This window comes from Gastrolobium bilobum, unplaced genomic scaffold (assembly GCF_033153095.1).
Source record: "Gastrolobium bilobum isolate Gb01-03AN ecotype WA unplaced genomic scaffold, APGP_CSIRO_Gbil_v1 utg30383, whole genome shotgun sequence".
In the NCBI taxonomy this organism is placed as follows: Eukaryota; Viridiplantae; Streptophyta; class Magnoliopsida; order Fabales; family Fabaceae; genus Gastrolobium; species Gastrolobium bilobum.
In genome coordinates, this window is record NW_026896919.1 from 241,800 (window position 1) to 260,058 (window position 18,259).

At 35.4% G+C, this 18,259-nt stretch overlaps 2 protein-coding genes across 4 annotated transcripts; one reads left to right on the forward strand and one right to left on the reverse strand.

The window, feature by feature from the left end:
* Positions 1-295: 295 nt before the first annotated feature.
* Positions 296-5,868, forward strand: LOC133302809 (U-box domain-containing protein 13-like). Of its 2 annotated transcripts, none has more exons than XM_061502631.1 (4): positions 296-790; positions 3,089-3,205; positions 3,521-3,976; positions 4,447-5,868. In XM_061502631.1, the coding sequence occupies exons 1-4, from the start codon at positions 521-523 to the stop codon at positions 5,605-5,607; spliced, it is 2,004 nt and encodes a 667-aa protein (XP_061358615.1). In that variant the 5' UTR covers positions 296-520; the 3' UTR covers positions 5,608-5,868. The 2 variants fall into 2 exon arrangements, with proteins under 2 accessions (XP_061358615.1, XP_061358616.1); XM_061502632.1 differs by having other exon boundaries at positions 714-794.
* A 9,935-nt stretch (positions 5,869-15,803) lies between these two features.
* On the reverse strand, positions 15,804-17,764 carry LOC133302819 (dof zinc finger protein DOF3.6-like). 2 transcript variants are annotated; one of them, XR_009750387.1, is made up of 3 exons: positions 17,528-17,764; positions 16,381-17,329; positions 15,804-15,845 (listed from the first exon to the last, which is right to left on the reverse strand). XR_009750387.1 is itself a non-coding variant. In XM_061502645.1 (2 exons), the coding sequence occupies exons 1-2, from the start codon at positions 17,576-17,578 to the stop codon at positions 16,487-16,489; spliced, it is 894 nt and encodes a 297-aa protein (XP_061358629.1). In that variant the 5' UTR covers positions 17,579-17,764; the 3' UTR covers positions 16,249-16,486. The 2 variants fall into 2 exon arrangements, 1 of the variants encoding a protein (XP_061358629.1); XM_061502645.1 differs by lacking the exon at positions 15,804-15,845 and having other exon boundaries at positions 16,249-17,329.
* Between the last annotated feature and the right edge of the window lie 495 nt (positions 17,765-18,259).

Genomic DNA, 18,259 nt, shown 5'->3' on the forward strand with positions numbered 1-18,259 from the left:
ATTATAAATATGTAATTAACTTATGTAATATGTATAAAATAAGTTTAAGTAGTAATTTCTCAGTTATACACTCATTCGCCAATCCCAAATCCCAACCTAAGTACCTAACTTTAAAATCTTGGTTAGCTACCACAAGTATCTAGATGAACCGGCACGATATTATTTTGAGCTTAATCAGTGGTTACAAGATTATTTCAGTTTTTGTGGCTCTTATATTACTACTGCCAAACTTAATTGGATTAGTCAATAAAAGCTGTGGAGAAATCTAAAAACTAGCTCACTCATCTATCTCAGCCGCGCCACAAAACAATAGCCATTGCGTCTGTTTCTTTTTCTACTCTCTCTCTCAAACGTTGTCTCTCTCTCTCTCTCTCTCTCTCTGAAAATTCTGTCATTGACGACGAGTAATGACCAGCAATCCCCGAGTTCCACCGGAATTGTGTTAAGTTGAGTTAGGGGGAAGCAAAACGGTGCGTGTCGTGGAGATCTGGTAAATTTGTGAAATCTCTCACGCGCTGCCATGGAGGTTGAAAAGGAAGCCACAGCTGAGAGCCTGATTGAGTTGGTGAGTGAGATATCGGCGATCTCAGATTACAGGTCGACGGTGAAGAAAGAGTACTGCAACCTGGTGCGGAGGCTGAAGCTATTGACCCCATTGTTCGAAGAGATTAGGGATAGCAATAAGCCAATCCCTGAGGAGACTTCAACGGCCATGTTTTCCTTGAAGAAAGCTATGGAATCGGCCAAGGAACTCCTCAGATTCGGGAGTGAAGGAAGCAAGATTTACATGGTTTGTGCGTATTATCTCTCACTCTCAATGCTCTTTTGCATTTCCGAATCCATGTTTCTTTGCTCTGCTTTTTGCGTGTGAACTATGGAATGGAGTAAGTGGGTGGTCACTGCAAGTGAAACATTAAACTTTTATTTCTGCTTCCTCATTGCAAATGACTATTGGGGTAGCAATCAAATTTCTTTTTTTTTTTTGCTAAAAATAGTTTTCGAACTACACTTAAATTCAATGTTGTGTATCAGTTCTAGATTTGGGGAAAACTTTTGAAATGCAATAAGCAAAGTTTTTTTTTCTTTTTCTTTTTAATTAATTCCTATGAGATTTTTTTATTTTTATTTTTTCTGAAAATTTTGTTCGGTTCTAGGAAAAGGGCTATTCCTGGTTCATGAGCTGCAATACTTAATTCGACATTGATTTATCTCTTAGATGCCATTTTTTCTGATAGAATATGATGGGGGAAATTGTTTCTCCGGGGATGTGTGTGTTTACTGCTACGTGAAATCTGCTCCAGCCAGTGTGTAACATAATTCAATGGTGAATAGGTTACCACGGCTCAAGATAAGGTCCTTGTCCCTCTCACCCATTCCCCTCCTTTAATGCGTATGTTTGTTGATTTAGACAGACGGGGGAAACACTATTGTTTGTCTAGACTCTAGTGTAAAATCTATGTGATTCAAAGTACTTCTCAAAAAGTAAGTTCTACTTCAGAAATTCTACAATTAATATTTGTGTTCAGTCTCTGTTCCACATCTACCTACAAATTAGATACAATTTGTTGGTGGAATGTCTTGTCATGCCGCAAATATTTGTTTGCTCTTGCTTATTTTGGTTTTCAAGCCAATAGAATATCTTCTTTTCCTTTCCTAATTGATGTCTCTTTCAAGTGTTGATTGTGAATGACATTTTATTGGTCCTTGTGATCCATTTTCTCTCCACTAGTTCTGCGTTCTGGATTGCATTTATACTTGCTGATTGAGTATTACTTTATCTAGTACGGATCTTTCCGTTAAATTGGGTATTAAGTAAAGATTTTTATTTTGTTTTTTAAAATTGTAAAAAATATAAATAAAATAAAAAAATTCCAAGTTGGTATAGTATTAATGTTTTGGATAGAAGCTGCAAATGTTCAAGACCTAGGACAATTTGTAATACTGGTTCCAGACAGGTTTCTTGATGTGTGTTTGGACCTAGATATCAACAGAAAAATACTCTCTCCTTCATTTCCAATTGTAATACTTAGAAGGAGCTTTTTGATAGGAACTTGACTAAAACAATTCCGGATGCTTTTTCTTTCTTATCTTGAGATGCTTTCCCCATCTCACATAAACAATTCGAAGATATAGTCTTGGCGTCTTGCAAAGTTTCACAAATGCAGTCAAACATGCACATGCACTATACCAGAGGGGAGGGAGATGCCTGAATGCATTGAATTTATTCCGGCTGAAAGGCCAAAAAAAATGGACATCCCCTTTTCAAGCTTGGTGATATTTGTTATTAAATATGGTTCCCAAGAGGCTAATATTATACTAGGGATCATGAACAACACTGTCCCTTTGATTAAACCCTCTTTAGCCTACTGACAGTTGGATTTCAAATTCTTGGATTTGTTTTACTTTGATTAATTCAAAGTAAGTTCATCAAGCTGGCGGAAAAAAAAAATTCATCTTGCATCCAGTGGTTCAGTCACAATGGTTCGCTAGTGCTTTGATTTTGGTAGAGAGGAGTTACTAATGCTTTGTCTGTAATTTCAATATTTCTGATTTCTGATGTGTTGGGCTTGATCCGGTTTGTTAAAAGTAAAAGTGCAGACGAAGAAGGGTATGTGTCTTTATGGTGTCCAAAGTATTTCAAGCATTCCTATATTCTTTATAGATAGGTTACAACAATTGACTCGTAAATATTGTGAATGCTGCCTAATTTTGTACGTCTGGCGAGAATTTGAAATGGCCAAAGTAATCCAGTTCTGTTGCAAAAATAAAATTGAGTTATGTAATGAAATTTAAGATATTTGTACTATTTGAAATCTAATAATGTTACTTATTTATTATTTGTTGATATTTTATTATGCTTATGTACAGGGGAAGTTTTCTTACAGGTTTATTGGAGGTGTTCTCATTTCTTATCCTTGATTTAAATTTTAATCTTGGTTGCTTCCTGATGTCTCCTTTGTAAATTCCGCTTGATTATTATGGATAATTTGAATGAGATGTTTGGATAGAGGATATGGAAACATGCTTTCAATATGATGAATTTTTCTTCCATAGATGTTGATTCAGTTTTCTTAACTCCTGTTTGCAGGTTCTTGAGAGGGACCAAATTATGAATAAATTCCACGAGGTGACTGCTCAGTTGGAACAAGCGTTGGGTGGAATTTCCTATGATAAACTTGACATATCTGATGAAGTTAAGGAGCAGGTAAAAATATGTCATCTGGAATTTGTGTCAATATTTTTGAAATATGTATATAAGTTACCTTTCTTAAAACTAACTGCGTATTTTGTACTTCTTGTGTTTTATTTTTTAGTGATTATGTTATGATACATACATTTTAGCTATTGTATCATTTGTATGTTTGAACCAGAATTAAGTTGAAAAATCTGGTCGACTGAGCACCCTTCAAGTTATTTGTTCAGAATAGAATGGACTCTGCGCCACCGTGGAGCTTTTTTATCTCTATTTTGTGGTGCTGAGTATTGACATATTGATGTTTGATTCTCCCTAACATTTCAGGTTGAGCTTGTTCTTGCCCAGTTCACGAGAGCCAAAGGAAGGGTTGATGCACCTGATATTGAGTTGTATGAGGATCTCTTGTCCCTCTACGACAAGACCAGTGATGCAGCAACAGATTCATCTGTTATACGGAGATTAGCTGAAAAATTGCAATTGAATGGAATAGTTGATCTTACACAAGAGTCAGTAGCTTTGCATGAGATGGTGGCTGCCAGTGGTGGGGATCCAGGGTCAAGCATTGAGAAGATGTCAATTTTATTGAAGAAGATAAAGGAGAGCGCTCAAACAGAAAATCTAGACGTGGATGATAATGTAGGAGGAAACAGCCTCTCTTCAAGTTGTTGTAAACAGGGGAAAAATGAAATGAATCACCAGCCCCCTGCAATCCCTGATGATTTTCGATGTCCAATTTCCCTAGAATTGATGAAGGATCCTGTCATTGTATCAACTGGACAGGTATATATTCTAAGATGCCCTCTTACAGAAAAGTTGAAGATAGTGAAGTTAATTACTATTCTTCCTGTCCCCCCAATGTGGAAGTTTTTATCTGCCCACTTTCTCTCTATGTCTGCTTGAATGAAAAATTGCAGCAAAATGCACTTTGCTCTTGAACAATTTTTGTTAAGATATAATTCAGTTCCCAAATCTTTCTTTAGCGGCAATTGAGCTTTGGATGGTTCATTGCATGGACATTTGCTTTAAATTGATAGATTTCAGTGGAACAAAAATATTTGTTGAATTAGGGAAGTTAAGTAAAAATTGAAGGTTTTCCCACATAATACTCTTTTAAACTGAAATATGCAATACAATTGCCATTTCCTGTTTCCAGTTCTCACTATTAACATTTTACTTCTGCTGTAGAGTCAGTCTGCTTATAGCTGTGAAATTACCCACTAAAACTCGTCATGTTCTCTTGTCTGCTGCAGACTTATGAGCGTTCTTGTATAGAGAAGTGGTTGGAAGCAGGGCATGGGACATGCCCAAAAACACAGCAGACCCTCTCTAGTACTGTTCTCACACCCAACTATGTCTTACGAAGCCTCATAGCACAATGGTGTGAGGTCAATGGCATAGAACCACCAAAACGACCCAGCAGTTCTCGACTTAGTAAATCAGCATCTACCTGTTCACCAGCTGAGCGAAGTAAGATTGAAAATCTTCTTCAAAAGCTCACATCTGGCAATCCTGAAGACCAGAGATCAGCTGCGGGTGAGATCCGCCTTCTTGCGAAGCGAAATGCAGATAACCGTGTGGCTATTGCTGAAGCTGGTGCAATACCTCTTCTTGTTGGTCTTCTCTGTATGCCGGACTCCCGCATTCAAGAGCATGCTGTGACAGCACTTCTGAATCTTTCAATATGTGAAAATAACAAAGGAAGTATCATATCTGCAGGGGCAGTTCCAGGTATAGTTCATGTGCTCAAGAAGGGAAGCATGGAAGCTCGGGAAAACGCGGCAGCAACTCTTTTCAGCCTTTCAGTTATAGATGAAAATAAGGTTACAATAGGTTCTTCAGGAGCCATACCACCACTAGTGACACTGCTGAGCGAGGGTACCCAAAGGGGTAAGAAAGATGCTGCAACAGCACTTTTCAATTTGTGCATTTACCAGGGTAACAAGGGAAAGGCAGTGAGGGCTGGTGTTATTCCAACGCTGATGCGACTGCTGACAGAACCTGGTGGGGGAATGGTTGATGAAGCATTAGCCATATTGGCAATATTGGCTAGCCATCCTGATGGGAAGGCCGCCATTCGCTCTGCAGAGGCAGTGCCTGTTTTGGTAGAGGTGATTGGGAATGGATCCCCAAGAAACAAAGAGAATGCAGCTGCCGTCTTAGTGCACCTTTGTTCTGGTGATCAACAATATCTAGCTCAGGCTCATGAGCTAGGGGTGAATGGTCCATTGTTGGAATTAGCTCAGAATGGAACTGACAGAGGCAAAAGAAAAGCTGCACAATTGCTTGAGCGTATGAGCAGGTTCCTTGAGCAGCAGCAGCAGCATGAGGAAGAAGTTCAAACACAAACTGAGCTTCAAGCTCAGAGCCAGGATAACGCACTACCTTCTATTACTAACCTTGATGATAGCTGAGATATTTTGTGTTCATTTTCGTTCGTTTTGTTTCTCTTTTGTTCTTTTTGAAGTGTTGAAAGAAGCGACTATTTGGAGGAAAGGGTGGAAGATCACCTGATGACTCCATCAAAATTATTCATTTGTTTGTGTGATATAAATAGATGTAATCCAAAAGGCCTTAAAAGGGAGAAGGAGAGTGAAGACAATGAGCGAGAAGCGTCTGACATGGAAAATGTATAATTGTAACATGCACTGTTGTAATCATCCTCAGATTTTAATGGAGAGATGTTTCATCTATTCACACTAAAGCACATACTTTGAAAATTCTCTACGTACGTGAACTAGTAAAGTAGAAATAATAGATGCCCGATCTGCATTCTTGGCTATTGTAGAATTTAAAGAACCTTGTGTCCGTAAAAAAAATAAAATAAAAATAAGGCAGAAGGGGCACGATTCAGGTCATGGTTGAGGTATAATCTTTGGCACAGCATGCTGGTATTTGTGCAATAGCAAAATAGCAAACTGACTCATGAATTTTAGATCAATGGCTGACATTCACCACCTGTAACCTGTTGAACAGGTTAGTTTGTGAAAGGCAATATTTAGAAGGATTTCCCAACAAAAATAAATATTATTTGCACGTCCTATGTTCCGATAGACACGGGAAGTAGAGAAAGATGTTCCTTCTCTCACACTCTGGAAATGGACACACCAGAGAGGAGCTAGATCAATACCCATCTTCAAATTTGAGGTTTTGCTTACCAACACTTCATTTGCTCTCCTTTTCCAATCTTTCTCTTCTTCAATTCGCTCCCTTTTGTGGTTTTCATGGTATTTTCAGTCTTATATGTCTCGACTTTGTTTCCGAGTTTCTCTCCGATGCTGCTCCTGTTTCATCAAACTTTTTCTTTATCTCAAATTTTGCCGTGTTTTGTTTATCTTTTTGTGATAAAAAATCGTATTTTAAACCCTGTTCAAGTGGTAATAATAATCCATTTTATGTGTCAACTCTTTTTTTTTTCCCTTCAAATAATTCTTGGATCCAGTCTTGTTATGGTCTTGGTCTAAGGCTTTGTTGTTTCATGTGCTCTACAGTTTTTTGTTATTGTTTCATTGGTGTTTATCAGAGTTTTGATTACGCTGTACCTATCAAATATTTGTGTATCTGCAATCCGATTGAGAATTTTTTTTTTTTTTTTTTAGCTTATACTGAATTTCTCTGTATCTTACTGAGGCACAAACATCCAATGTGCGCTTTGATTTATTTAAATAACGATGGCGAGTGGCTAGGAGTATAAATGGGATGCATCAGGTTAGGTTTAAGGTTAAAGAGGTTGAGTTTGAGTAAAATATTTTAAGTCTCTCTTATATGTAGGCCCAAATTATAAATTTAATCTGAGCTATATTTAAAAAACAAAAGACTTGGCCTACACATGTTAATCTAATAAGCTTATTAAGTATTCAATAATTAAAAAATTATTACTTTATTATTCAAAATTATTAAAATAAATAATATGATATAAGGCAGCTTATAGACTTAGCCAAGTCTTGTACAAAAAAGCCTCTTGAATATGTTCTATTTTACTACATATAAAAGGTCAAATTTGATCGGATGTAAGTCGGACTATAAATCCCTTATAGGCCGCAGTGGCGTACCAAGAAATTGTATTTATGTCTGCACATTTAGTGACCGATTTTTTTTTAAAAAAAAAACTTTCACCATGCACAGTCTCCATGAAAGGATATACGGTAAATAGCCTCATCTTGCATTTGCAAAATGTTAGATATAATAATTAAAAATGTGACTTTTGGGTACATGACCACAACACCAACTATTAAGACAAGAGAAAGTAACAACTTAGTAAATCTAAACTAATATAAGCACAGTGGCACAAATATAAGCACAACAATATTAATATTAGATATTAGGTATAAGGGTAGTTTAGTATTTCAATGATATTATAGATCTTTTTTTTCTGTTATGCTCTTCTATATAAAAGCTCACATATTGTACAAATTAATCACCTAATCAATGAAAATGATATTTTTCATTTTCTCTCTTTTACCTTCTAATATGGTATCAGAGCATTTTTATCCTCCGTGAATGGAGATTCCGCTGCAATCATTATTTTTTTTCTTTGTTTCCTTTCTTCCGGATCTGTGAATTTTTTTTTATCATCAGAGCTACTCTTTCTCCTTTATTTTTCTATGTCCATTTTCACACTCAAATCTCAATAGAGTTTCGTTTCGTTTCTCAGCTTTATTTTGTTCATGGCTTCTCCTTTTATTTCATTCTCAGCTTCGGTTTCCAACACGTCAACCACTCTCCTCCCTTGTCGCCGCTTCAATGCATTCCCTCGCCGGAACCCTCTTCCTTCTCTCTCCCATAGGTTTTCGAATTTTCCAGATCTACTGGGTTTTTCATCCAGATCTGTGTCTCTTTTCTTTTCTCTTTCTATTACATTTTTTTTCTTGCAGATCTGTTTCATTTTCATTTTTATTTTTTGCATTTTTCGTTTTTCCATCGTCCCTGATCTGCTTCATTTTGTTCATCGGACCTCTGTGGACCTTTATCGTGTCTTTCTCTCCTCCAGCCGCGTTTCTCTTCTTTCGGCGGCGTCTCCTTCTTTTTCGGTCATCATCTCCAACTGTGTCTGATTCTTCGGCCGCATCGTCCATTCCTCCGGCCATTTCTGTTCCAAATCTGTGTTGCTTTCAGATCTGTGTTTTTGGTCTCCTGTGGCCCTTTTCTCTTTCTGTTCTGATATTTCATATCTCCGGCCCGTTTCTGTTTTTTTTTTAATCTGCATTTTTTTTTCTTTGCTCTGGGACGTGTTTCTTCTAATATGTTTTTATTTCCAGATCTTCCTATTTTTTCTCTCTTTTTCTTCTCATTTTGCAGGTTTCTGAATATTCATGGAGCTTGTGAATTTTATTGCAATACATCATTGTAGTTTTGGATGGATTTTATTCATGGATTTTTCACTCTGTAATTTTTTATTTTTCTTTATGTTATTTTTCATTCTGTTATTTGGTTTTGCCATTGTTTGGCTTTATTTTGGCTTCCTATTCAGGGGGAGCATTGTTCATGTTGCTGAAGTTTATTTCAGAACAGTTGATTTTGCCGATGTCCACCCCGGCAGTTCATATTCGGTTGCTGATGTCCATCCCAGCCCTTTTTTTCTTCGCTGATGTCCATTCCAGCACATTATAGCTGATGTCCATTCCAGCACTGTTTCTTTACTAGCTGATGATCCTGTTATTTGGTTATTATGTTTTCTTGATTTTTCTTCTTCAAGATGGAAGTTCTCTTTGTTTACTCTCTATCTTGAGGGAGAGTATTAGATATTAGGTATAAGGGTAGTTTAGTATTTCAATGATATTATAGATCTCTCTTTTTTCTGTTATGCTCTTCTATATAAGAGCTCACATATTGTACAAATTAATCACCTAATCAATGAAAATGATATTTTCCATTTTCTCTCTTTTACCTTGATAACTCTCCCATATGAGAGTTAATTTGTTATTTTTATGATGAATTTGTTGCATAAATTCCATATAAGTTAGCCACTTTGCATGATATTTGAGCTAATTATTGTATATTTATGATTAAGCGCTTTGAAATGACTAAGTATGGAAAATAAGACAATATCCCTTGATTTTGCGTAAGAAAAGATGACTTGTTGAATGTTTGTCTTCGCAGGGAAAATTGACGTAGGAATGCTGTAGTAGAGAAGCTGACGAAGTAATGATATAGCAAGCGCTACAGCATGACAGCGTGGACAAAGGGACAACCGAACTTTTGAATTTCAAAAGTTAGTTATTCTTCAACAATACACCAGCAAGCAAGGGAAGTTTCTGGAGATTTAGTTCAGAAATCACAAGGGTCAAAAGACAAATTTAAAAATTGAATCTTATCCGATCCCCAATGAACAAGGACAACAACCTTGATTCGGTCAACAACATTGGCACAAGAAAACCAAGAAGATAAAGATCTTATCCAATTAAGTGCCAACAAATCCGAAAATCCCAAGGATCAAGGACGATTTCAAGGATTGAGTCTTATCCCAAAATCCCAAAGAACAATGACAACAAAACTCTTGTTCGGTCAACAACAATATTGGCACAAGATAATCAAGAAGATTAAGATCTTATCCATTCAAGTGCCAACAGCCGAAGAATTTAGGGATAAGATAAGGCTGCAGCAACCGGATTCAACAATCTCCACTCTTAACTCCTAAAGCCCAAAGCCCAACTATTTTTCCTATTTAAGAAGAGCTCCTCCACGAGAGAAACACAGTTCGAAACATAGTTAGAGAGGTTGAAGGTTCAGAAGCAAGGAGGAGAGTTTTAGAGGGAGATAGTGAGGTTCTTGGAATAGGAAGGGCAGTGCTGGAGCAAGGCAGTGACGACGTCTTCCTACAGCAATTGTTTTCAACTTCTTTTCTGTTTTCCAATGAATTCTTTCTTTCTTTTCTCTGTTTTATTTAATTCCATTATGAGCTAAATTGCTCCATAGGTTAGGTGATAAAGTACCTATGCTGTAACATTGAGATGTATGCCTAAACTTTGTTTATGTTAATGTTTAATTAGTTATTCAACGAGTTTGCTTAATCTTATTCATGTGTGCATGTCGAGAGATACATATGTGATATTGAGGAGGTTGGGGCCGAGAGGTTTTCGAATCCAGACCCTTGTTGAATAGTGTGGATTAATCGAGTTAAATTAACTTAATTAAGTTGTGGGTAGAGAGATCATTCACACCACATAACCTAGAACTTGAACTTAACAATTCAGTGATTAGTTTGGCCATAGAGATGTGGGAATCAATTATTGGGTATATATGTTAGGTTGGCCAAAAGTCCCAGCATACATTAGTGTTTGGTTACTAGTTAAACATCGATATAGCATTGTTAAAGCATCATATCAGTATTGCTGTATCAGGGAAATTGATCCTGACCTATATCTCATCCATCATCTTAATACCTATTATTTTAGTTTCTTATTATTAGTTGTCTTTTATTTTACAAAACCAACAATCATAATCAATCACTTTACTCACTTTCTTCACCTAAATAATCATTACTTGACACTTATCTCCGTGGGAACGATACTTGGACTCACACATCCCTTTATTACTTGTGACACGTGCACTTGCGTATTTGTGTGGAAGATTTAAAATTGATTACGAATTGCACAACATACCTTCTAATAATTAATTTAAAGAATGTAGTATAACATATCTATTATTCAAACATACAGGTTATAAGTATTTCAGAGGCTGAACACATTTAGTTGCTTATAAGTTGGCAACTCCAGAAGCAAAATAGATCAATTTTTTAATAGAAAAAAATAGCTACTTTTGCAAGTTAGTGTCTGCACTGTCCACATGGGCAATAGTACAGGTCCGCCATTGATAGGCCGCATGACTCATTTACATCCCACGAGTGGCGGCGACAATGCAATCAAGGTGGTGGCTGCCATGGCAAAGGTTGATGTACGTGACAGTAATTTTGCTTATGGTCTTAGTTTTATGTAAATATTTTGAAAACAAAAAAGTTTAAGATTCTTTAAGTTATATAAATTAAACTAAGAAAAAAGTGTGTGTCATTTTAAATGACACAAGTTATATAATTTTATAGACATAAAGATGTGAGTCCCACTGGAAAAATAAATAAAGACAAAAAAAGATGTGAGTTATATCTTTTTATATCTATGAAATGACACAATTTGTGTCATTTAAAATGACACAACTTTTTCCTTAAACTAAATATATTTTTCTAGGGTTTCATCAATTAGATATTCATTGAAAATACTCAAGCAAACCAATCTGTTCTTCCCTATATTTTTATAAAATATATAGAGAAGTGATTTAATTTGAAATGAGAGTACTTTATAACGATTTGCCTCTTAACTATTTGAATTGAAAGGAAAAAAGTATATTTTATTTTCTAATTAAATGTAGGCTTAATTAAGTTCCTTTGGTACGAAACTAGCTTAATTAAGTCTTTAGTCTCTGTAATAAGTATGTTTTATGTGTTGTAATAAATGAAGATGTGTTGGAGGGGGAGCAAAATAGTAATACTCAATCAATTAATGCTTTGGTTTTCAAAAGGTAAATTATGTCTTTGGCCTAGGATGAGATGGTTGGAAAAGTACTGCTGCCCACAAAAGGAATTGAAGAGGTTGATGTGAATTTTTATTTTTATCTTTATTAATAATAATTGAACTTTGCCTAATTATTACATGTGAAGAGAAAGATAGACATAAAAAATTTATATGACTTGTTGATATAAAATTTTAATATGAGTGGATCCAGTGTTTTTTCTATTTAATTTTTATTTCATAGGGTATCTTTATAAATTTAGGGATATTATTAAAAAATTTTGACATGAAGCGATATATGTAATGTCTTTTGAGGTTTAATACAGTTTGCTTATCACTGCATTTTAACTTCTTATAGGTTTCTTAAGCTTCTTTGATACGGGGGATGAGCAATATCTCTTAGGTGACCTAATAACAGGTTCCCTAGTGATTAAGTAGGTGCCCACATTGATTTTATTATTTAAGTTTGAAATTTATCGTTGCATACCAGAAATACATCAATTAATTTCGCCACTGACACTTACTTCATCTATGTGAGGTGTGACCCTACCTAAATGCACATACCTCATTGGGCCATATTTGAGTTTAACCCATTCACAAAATCAATTATTTTCCCCCCACGGACGTCAATGATTACTTTCTTTTATTTATTTTTTATTTTGAATATAACTTAAAATATCCCCAGACGAAGACTAATAATTCCCTAAACAATATTGTTAAAATCGAGATCTTAAGTAAAATCGGAAGAGGATTAAAAAATCGTAAAATGTAAAATTGTAATGTAAAAATATCGTAAAAACGTAAAACCGTTTGGAATATTAGTAAAATCGTTCTGGGGAAAAAAAAATCATAAGAACGTAAAATCGTAGTGATAAATCGAGTTTTTAACAACAATGCCCCTAAGAACTCCTTTGGTGGACATGATAGGTTAAGGGTAGGATATGATATGGGGCTGATAAGCCTATATCATGTCATGTGTTTGATGAACACCTGATTAGCAATCTGATAAGATTATGTAGAAGGAGAAAAGAGAAAGAAAAAACTAAATATAATGCAATAAATACAAATATATTGGAAGGTGTGGGGATATATTGGGTATCCAATATTGGTATCCTATCTTGTTGAATTCTAACCCAGCTCCCCCCATAGATAAGAAATCATGTATTGGATATGATAAAATGAGACTATAGGATAAGCTAATCATACCTATTGACCCACCAAACAAGAGATAAAAGTAGGATATGATAAGTTATCCTATCCTATCTTCTTTATCAGGTGCTCCAAACAAGCCCTAAAGGTATAAAGATTATTAGAGTAAGTTTTGTCTCTATCAACAAAGTCTTTTCCATATCACGACCAGGAATCGAACCCCTGTCAGCATAGTTAAAGAACCCAATTATCTATCAAATGTACTGAGCTTTGTTGGTAATAATTACTTTTTTTTTTTGCTATCTATTTATGTCTCAATAACTACTTCCAATTAAGTCATTAGATTTGGTATAATAACGAGAGACTTAATAGTTTGTATTAGATAATTATATATTCAATTTTCACTTGTATAAAAAAAAAGTAACTACTTCCAATTAACTCCAATCGAATCCAATCACCAAATCAATCAACAAAAAAGAAAACGGGAATGACTTCACACAACATGCCTGAGCTAGATGATTACTTAATCAATTTGTAATCAATCATCAACAAATGTGACTGGTTTAATGAAGATGAGTTTCGGATCTCAATCCAGCTTGCTCCGCAATTCACGCCATGTTTTGTCAATTTGTAACTTGAAATCTACTTCTCAAACTTACCCAATTGAGTCTTACATATAAGTAATTCTACCTTTCCTACGTTTACAAAATGATTTTTTCTCTTTGCTTATATAAATATCGTTTTTGTTATTAGTTCAAAATAATTCCTAACACAATTTTCATAAAAAGTCATTCTTATCCAATAATACTGCTCTTTTACTAAATTTTATTCAAAAAACCTACGGTTACAAAATTACTAATTTTGAGTAAGCAACTATGCATGATCAAGCATAAACTCATTCTTACTTTATTTAAACTTTCAGAATTAATTATTTTAAATATATTCCACATATACTCAATTTTTGTAAATAGTTTATCAAAATATAATTTCACCTATTGATGACACGATGTTGACATTTCAATAACGCACCTCACGATATTTAAGTATTTGATCAATATACTATATAGATTAATTCCCAGGGGAACTCATTAACACAAATAGTATTGCATTTAGAACAAATATATTTGCACCTATCTATGTTAAGTTGGTAATGGTAAATGCCATGGATGTGCGAGGTCCCACGCATCTGTGAAAAGAAAAAGGAAGGGAAATGCTAGAAACGCAAGAAGACGAAGGAGAAAAAGAATTAGAAGATGCAAATGATAGAGGGAAACAAAGCAGGAAAAGGAAAGAGAGACAAGACAAATTAAAGAAAGCTAACGAGCGATTTTGATGCTTTGTTTGATTCTGGGACTACGCATTCCTTATTGCAATCCCGATTGCTGTGGGGCTTGAGTTGTCCATGTTTGTGTTTTCTCCACCGTTACGGTTGACCACTGCCACAAGAGAAAAGTGTGATACTACCACTATACATCGAGATGTCGTGTTTCAGTGGAATACCAAAATTGACAACATATATGAGTTCGATTCCCATCAAATATATTTTTGGGAGGGACGATGAGTTTTAACTATAACTCAATCTCAACTCAGGATTAATTCTATAGTCAACTTAAAGAGTTAAAGTTTGTTGGGATATTCGAAAAAAAAGTAATTTGGGTCGGTATACAAAATTTAAAAAAAAAGAAGCAGCAAATATTGCAACCCATAAAGATCACGCTTAGTTCAAAACGATCAACGGTGCATGTTTGGCCAGTTATACATGCTCAATGCACTGTTCAAAAACGAAGTAAAAAAGAGGGGTATATCACTCCATTCCACGAAAGCATGCATGAATTTTTGAGCCCCTTCTTGATTCATATCCGTACCATATAGCTGCAAATTTAACCCACACTGCTCTTTACTTCTTTAATTTCCTTCAAAACTTGCTACGTTTCTTCTTTGTGACTCACTCACACCGACATTTTCCCAATACTAGCTGACAGCACAGAGATGGAGAGAGCTTTTGTCTGAATTGGTCTCTGCTGGTCTTGTTGCTTTATTCGTTCTTCAAAGGCACTATTATTGGTCCTTAGAAAAGTTATATCATCAATGCTTTTTCTTTTTTTTATAAGATAATTTCGTTATATTATTCTCAGTGGGATTAGAATAATAAAGTTTTTAATTATTAGTGTTGAAGACCTGTGTTTAATTAACTTGGAAGCGCAAAGATAACTCCAAAGAGGCAGAGAGAAATTACAATGATACGTAGAAAAAGGTCACAATAATTTTGACCAGTCTTTTAAATTATTTTTTAATTTTCAAGGGTATAATATAGCATGGCCCAAAAGGATTTTTCATATTAATTATGGGTGTTATGTATCTTGCATCATTCTGCTGAACAAGTTCTAGAATACTCACCCACTTCAGTTTGGTCGAGTACAAAATTGCATGGTTTTGAGTGGGATTTTGGCGTATTCTAAAGATTGGTTCCATCTCACTTCAACTTTCAACCTCAAATCCAACAAATATGCATGTCCCATCTTATGAATCTAATTTGATAATTACATCATCATAAGTCTTGGCAGTTGACAGATGAAGAATGTATATTAAATTTCATTTAATTTCTCTTTCTCTATCTCTTTTTTCCTTCCTATTCACACACATCCTTCTTGATATAGAGCTTGGACAGGTGAAACTGTTAACTGAAAATTTAAATTTAGGGAAAAAAACAAAAAGCAAAAACAGCCCAACACGAATCTGCTCAAACGTACAATGATTCGAGCATCCTCGGAATCCTGATTTTGCCACACTTTAGAGGACAAGTAAAGAGCTATGGACATTAAATGACTGTGGCACTCAAGTTATATGGAAATGGAAGAGAAAAAGAAGAACCAGCAGAAAAAGAAAAAAACAAAGAGGAAGAGGGAAAGAGTGACTAACCATAATATTCAGACTAGTCATCTGAACTATCTTTTCTACAATTCGCTAATAATCAGGATCACAATCAGCCACATGGGATTTATCTGTGTCCAAATTAACCAAATTTAAAACTTTGCATTAAGAGTATTTCTCAAAATTAAGATAATATAAACTTGTGTTGTGGCTGCAAGATATAAAAAAAGTGCTCAAGCTTGAAATTTCTAACAAACTTATCCCGAGAGACACTGCCTCGATAAATGTTAACGTGGAGTGGCACGTTCTTTAGTACTGTACCATTATCACTTTTCTTCTTTCCTGATAACTCTGCTTTATCGGCTTACCAAAATTAAAATTAAAAATTAAAAACTTTGGTTTATACTACGTGGGAAAAAACTTGTGCACTAGGACTAGGTTGAGCTACCAAGCGCGATGTAGCAGGTAAGTGTAAGTAAATTCAGGAGAAAATTTTGAACCCAAATGATATCATAACGTAAGATATAGCAAACACATAGAACAATACGTGCACACTGTTATACAAAGAAAGCACAAATAGTACATAAGAAACTCGACTTATGCCAAAAAACATAAATAAAATCAATGACAAAGAAAATATACAAGAAGAAGACCACCAAATTCTACCATGCCTGAGTTGATTAACTCGGGAGTGTTTTCTCTGATCCACCAAAGATGGTGCCACATGGTGTTGAAAAGTGATAAGATTTTTTGACCGTATGAACGGTCAAAGTTACAAGAGATGACTAGTGGAAGAAGAGGCAAGACCAGATAAATCAGTCCATGAATAGTAATGGTTATTTTCTGGGATATTCAGAGATGGTTTTTGACCACCGTTGTATTCAAATTTAAGCTGTGGTAAATTAGTAACCCTAGAAGTCGTGGCAACATCTCCAACCAAATTACCAGCGGTTGCTTGATCAACAGTACTTTCACTTTGAAATAATGGGAACGAAACAGCTGAAGTTGGCTCAAAATTATTGAAGAAAGGAAATTGCTGAAAGCGCCACTGATCCACTTCTCCTCCTCCAGTTGAACTAAGACCAAACCCCATATGATGATTGTTCTGTGCTTGGATCTCACGCATGCCAAGGCTCATGTTTTGAACACCACCATAGTGGTTCAGATTCTGAATAGACGAGGACATGAAAGATCTATTACTTGGTTGTGGGAAACGACCAATTACCTCACCTGAAGGGATTGCACTTGTGGAATTGGGAAGTGAATGTTTTTCATTAGATGCTGGAGATTTAGAGTTACTCCTTTTGCTCTTCTTGTTCCTACGGCATCCTCCACCAACTGGAACGTTCCTTAGAGCACCCCCTCTTGTCCAATAACGCCTACATGTCTTGCAGAAGTGACGAGGTTGAGAGAGGCTATAATTGTTGTAGTAGCAAAATTTAGTGTTGGTGGATTCACACCGAGGACACTTCAGAGCTGTTTCCGGTGCCGGTACCGGTATCTTTGCCGGCTGACCCCGGTTTGCACCGTGAGATGACTGTGGTTGTGGTTGTGAAAGTAGCGGTGGAAGCAGATGAGTACTTTCACTGCCATTTGCTTGATGTTGATTTGGATGCTGCAAAACATATATGAATTAATCAAGAAGCTAGAACAAAAAAAGAAAAAATTATTCAGTTAAAATCTGGTATATTCAAGAAGATATTACAAGGAATAGGAATAAATAATTCTCTTTTGTGGTTTGCTAACTATTTTTTTTTATTTTTTTTTTAGGGTTGAGATTTAAGTGTGGCTGAAATTTGAGGAAAAGCCTTACTTGGTGCCAATTGGGAGGATCTAAATAGAGTGGAATAGAAGAGAAAACCATGGTGTTCAAATCCTTTTTGTGGTTTTTCTTTTATAAAGTTTAATGGGTTCTTTAGGGAGATGGTGGAGAATCACACCTAGGGGAATACCAGAGCCAGGAAAGTAAAAGAAAAAAGAGCATTAAAGAGGATGAGGAAGGAGGAAAGCAAGAAGAGGCTTTATTTTGTTTACTTTGCTCTTGTTCCTCTCATTCTCATCTCTTTTTGTTTTATTATATTTTTAGGGTTTTAAGTGGACGAAGTATCTTAGCCTATAAGCTTCTTTTTTGACGCGTTTGTCTCAAAATTTGTTCATAAAAAAGGGATAGTGGCTCCCATCATCTAAGAAGACACCGTATACATATGGTATATACGTATATCAATATTAATTATCAGTGTCTATTGATCAAATAGTAATGGTGGGATCGAAGAGCATTCACTGCCTGCTCATGTGGATGCAATTACCAAGGACCGGAGAATCTATATGAGAAAAAAAAGAGAATCAAATTATGTAAAATGTTATTAAATGATGTATGAATGTTGATATTTACTTCAAGTATACATAAGTGATTTATATGAGAGCTCATACGTTGTTGTTGTTGTAGTATTTATTTTTATTCATTATACAATTACCAAAGAGTAAGGAATACTAGAGTTGCATAGCCGTACAGAATTTTTAGCCTGTGCCAAACATCAGTCAATGC